The 4,335-nt window shown below is 46.5% G+C and overlaps 2 protein-coding genes across 3 annotated transcripts in view; both read left to right on the top strand.

The window, feature by feature from the left end:
• LOC110316573 (probable N-acetyltransferase CML5) overlaps positions 1 to 2,915 on the top strand; it is an 8,126-nt gene extending 5,211 nt beyond the window's left edge. The window contains exon 3 of the mRNA XM_021190966.2: positions 2,085 to 2,915. Coding sequence (XP_021046625.1) covers positions 2,159 to 2,842 — 684 coding nt within the window. The 5' untranslated portion in view covers positions 2,085 to 2,158 and the 3' untranslated portion in view covers positions 2,843 to 2,915. The remainder of the gene's footprint in view (positions 1 to 2,084) is intronic.
• Positions 1 to 4,335, top strand: part of Nat8 (N-acetyltransferase 8 (putative)) — a 16,933-nt gene that overhangs the window by 5,211 nt on the left and 7,387 nt on the right. The window lies entirely within an intron of this gene.

Genomic DNA, 4,335 nt, shown 5'->3' with positions numbered 1-4,335 from the left:
ATGACAGTATTCAATAATGCTTGTGTAAAAGGAGCTGTAGGGCCATATTGTGCCGCAGCTGTTTTTAACTCCTTTATCACCTTGAACTCCAAAGTCTGATATTGTCTGACTCTATTGTTTTGCTGGCCAATTATCTCAACTACAGGAAAAGCTAGCACATCAGATATATCCTGCCCTTTCCCATGAGCCTGACTCACAGCTCTTTCTAGCAGCGATTGGTACATTTCAAAATAGCTGTTCTTCCCTGTATTTGACACCTTTTTTAGCTCCTGCAGCTCAGTAGTCAATTTCTGCAACTTAATCTCAAACTCTAATCTATTTAGTTGCCTGTCTATTTGAGTAGCATCTCCTATAGTGGAGGCCATAGTTGGAGCGGAAGGTTCACAAGGAGGCCAATCCTCATCATAATATTTGGCGGCTCCTTTTTCTGAATGATCTTCTTTGTCTAATGTTAGCTCATCATCAGAATCTCTATACCTTTCTAACTTAGGGTTGAGAGGGCCCTTTTCTGAGAAAGCCCTCTCTGGCAGATGTTCTTCCTGAGACTCTTCAGCTCTGCCTGGGTACTATCTGACGCCTGCGAGGTCTCATCATCAATAGCATCTTTTACGAGTTCCCAGAGGCAGACGGTGAAATTGTCTGCCTGGGTGTCTCTGAGAGCTTCTCCCATTCTCTCCCAGGTTCTCTTATCTAAAGTTTTTTCTCCTCTGAACCATGGGCAGCAAGAATCTATCTGATCTGAAAAATCTTCTAACAATTGTTCTTCAAACCCTACTCCTCTTGCCTGAAGCAGCTCTTGAAGGCTGTGGACAAATGCCTGTTTAGAATTTTCTATTCCCATTTTCTGCTGTCAACCCCTAAGTAGAATCAATCAGTGCTGGGTCAATGCTGTCCCAACTTAGCCCGTATCCTTTCGCACCTACAGCAACAATTTTTAAAAGATGACATTTAAAGCCAGCGCTAGCATGAATACAGCATGTTGCTTACTGTGCCAGATACGATCTTCTTACTTTCCCCTTCTCGTGGAGCTCCACCTAAGACAGTGTTCCCTCAGTCAATCCTGCCGTATTCAGGTCTCACGGTCAGGCGCCAAACTGCAGCCACATGAACTGGGTTCCTCCTGAAAGGTACGCTGGGGCTATATGGAAAATAGATGGCCAGAGAAAAAAATGAGACCAAGAAAAATTCTGATCAAGGCCCAATGTTTACTAAGAGTCTGTGCTTATGCTGGGTGTGGTGGCACACCCCTTTAATCCCAGCACTAGGGAGGCAGAGGCAGGTGAATTCCTGAGTTCAAGGTCAGCCTGGTCTAAAGAGTGAGTTCCAGGACAGCCAGGGCTACACAGAGAAACCCTGTCTTGAACCCCCCCCCCCCAAAAAAAAGAGTCTGTGCTTATAAAGGGGGAAAGCCCATCCCCCGCTGATCCACTCTTGATGCTTTGTCGCCAGCCTGTTAGCAGTAAGTCTGACAGCACTTGTTGGCAGCAAGTTGTCAGTCGCCAGGTTGTCAGCTATCTCAGGAATTTCTCAGGAAGGCAGGTTCAGTCTCTCAGCAGGTAGTGGCTTCTTGGAGAAGAACAGCCCTGGTGACAGAACAATAGAACCATCTAGGTTGGAAGGCTCCACCCTAGGTGGTCTCATTCACAGTGGCCACATAGGTCTGAGTCAGCCTGCTCAAGGCTGGGGGAGGCTACATTAAGGTATCAAAAATATCAGATGACCAGTTTACTGGGTTAGGAGGGCAGCGGGAAAGGGCCAAATCACATCTCTGCTGCATACAGATCACCACAGTGAATCCTGAAAGCAACCTAGAAACCAGGTGTTATTTTCCATGTTCTATGATAAACACACGCAGGCTCAGAGAGGCGAAGTGACATGTTCAGGGTCACTTGGCTAGAACCCGGGGGGGGGGGGGGTGTTAATCAGGTGTTCCTGACCCAGTGCTTCTTCTCAGTGGTATTCTGTATTCTCTTGAGAGATACAAGAAGACACACCCCTGAGCAAAGTTTACACAGCTTGTGGGAGGCTGCGGGCAGGGTGGAGGGGGTGCAGGGAACTCATGTGGCTTCCTCTCTCTCCTGCAGGACTCTAGGAAGGCATGAAGAAAGGTCTAGCTTTCTCTTGTGATTGCTGATATTTGAGACCCACAAGTCTCCCCATGGCACCTTATCAGATCCGCCACTACCAGGAGAGGGACTATAAGCTGGTTGTGGGCTTGTTCTCCAGAGGCATGATGGAGCACATCCCTGCCGCCTTCCGCTACACGCTGCTGCTGCACAAGACCCTCCTGTTTTTATTTGCGATGCCTCTAACCATAGTCCTGGTGTCTGGCTCCTGGCTGCTGGCTGTTATATGCGTCTTCTTTCTGCTCCTACTCCTGCGGCTCCTTGCCGGACAGCCCTTCAAGAACTATGTGACCCAGTGTTTGCAGACAGACATGGCTGACATCACCAAGTCTTACCTGAATGCACATGGCTCCTTCTGGGTGGCTGAGTCTGGGGGGCAGGTGGTGGGCACAGTGGGTTGTCTGCCAGTCAAGGATCCTCCGTTAGGGAGGAAGCAGATGCAGCTGTTTCACCTCTCTGTGTCCTCACAGCATCGAGGACAGGGGATAGCAAAGGCACTGGTCAGAACTGTCTTCCAGTTTGCACGGGACCAGGGCTGCAGTGATGTTGTCCTTGAGACCAGTATCTTACAGCAAAGTGCTATAACCCTCTACGAGGCTATGGGATTCCGAAGGACAGGAAAATACTCAGAGGTCAGCATTATCAAATGGTTAATTACATTTTCTGTAATTCATTTCACATATTCTTTACCTTCTACTCAGAAACATGAGCGATAATCTTATCTCTTACCATATAGATCAGGTTCCAATTAGTGTAATGTAACAAATAATAAAAGCATATTTTTCATGCTCACCGGATTACTATTTGACAAGGTTAGGGTGACAGGGTTGACCTCTACAGCACACAGCTGCTTCATTTTTGAGATCCTTTCCTGGGGGGGGGGGCTACTTTGCCTCTCTATCCTTATTAAACTCAGCATGGCTGTCGTGAGCTACTTGCCAGGGTACAGCTCGGAGGCCTTCCAGAAGCTCACAAGCATAGCTTCTTTTTGATCAATCTTTTCCTTATATGTTCCAACTTAACACAAGTCCTTCCATATTTTTATTCAACTGATCGAGACAGAGCCTTTTATCTGATTTGCCTTTCCTTGATTCCTTTATGAATCCCATTTACATGGCAGATTAAATCATTCAGACCCACCAACACCTCTTCTATCATGTAAAGATCATGTCCTACCAGGGTGGTCAGCAAAGCTAATGAAGCCCCATACTATTTGTAAGGGCTCTGCTGAATCAACCAGTTTCTTAAGTCTTTGGAAAGCAGTCCTATCAGTGGGGCATCCAACACCAAGATAATCATGACACGTTTTTCTATGCTCATTTCTATTGATGCAGTACGCAGAGAGAACATCTTAGCTTAGCAACGTGAGAGTCCACTTGGTTTGGACTATACATACATCTTCTAACAATGCCCTTAGCAATCTGGGACCCTCACTGGCATGTATTCTGCATGTATGTCCTATCCTAACAATATATGTGGCAACCTAAGACCCCCACTCCCATTGAGATGAATTTATACCTCACTCTAAGTGCTGCAATAAATTCCAATACCCCTAACAATTGTTAATGGCTTCACTTTTGTGGATACATTCCATTGTGCTATATTCTGAGATATAGCCTGTATAGGAGAGAAGGTGTCAGGCTAGAGAGATGGCTCAGAGGTTAAGAGCACTGACTGCTCTTCCAGAGGTCCTAAGTTCAATTCCCAGCAGCCACATGGTGGCTCACAACCATCGGTAATGGATCCAATACCCTCTTCTGGTGTGTCTGAAGACAGCTATACAGAGTACTCATCATATATATCAAATAAAGAAATAAAATCTTTAGAGAGAGAGAGAGAGAGAGAGAGAGAGAGAGAGAGAGAGAGAGAGAGAGAGAGAGAGACTCAATTCAGCCTAGTGGTTTTGGGTACATGTATAGTAAGGCAAACTATGTCATGTAAGATATTTTCTTCATTTACATTTCAAATGCTATCCCAAAAGACCCCTATACCCTCCCCCTGCCCTGCTCCCCAACCCACCCACTCCTGCTTCCTGGCCCTGGCATTCCCCTGTACTGGGGCATATAATCTTCCGCAAGGTCAAGGGCCTCTAATCCCATTGATGACCATCCTTTGCTACATATGCAACTAGAGACACAAGCTCTGGGGGGTACTGGTTAGTTCATATTGTTGTTCCTCCTATAGGGTTGCAGACCCCTTCAGCTCCTTG

The sequence above is a fragment of the Mus pahari genome, chromosome 2 (genome assembly GCF_900095145.1).
Source record: "Mus pahari chromosome 2, PAHARI_EIJ_v1.1, whole genome shotgun sequence".
Classification (NCBI taxonomy): domain Eukaryota; kingdom Metazoa; phylum Chordata; class Mammalia; order Rodentia; family Muridae; genus Mus; species Mus pahari.
Note: the sequence above shows the minus strand (reverse complement) of the source record. Positions and strands in the feature narration are given on the sequence as shown.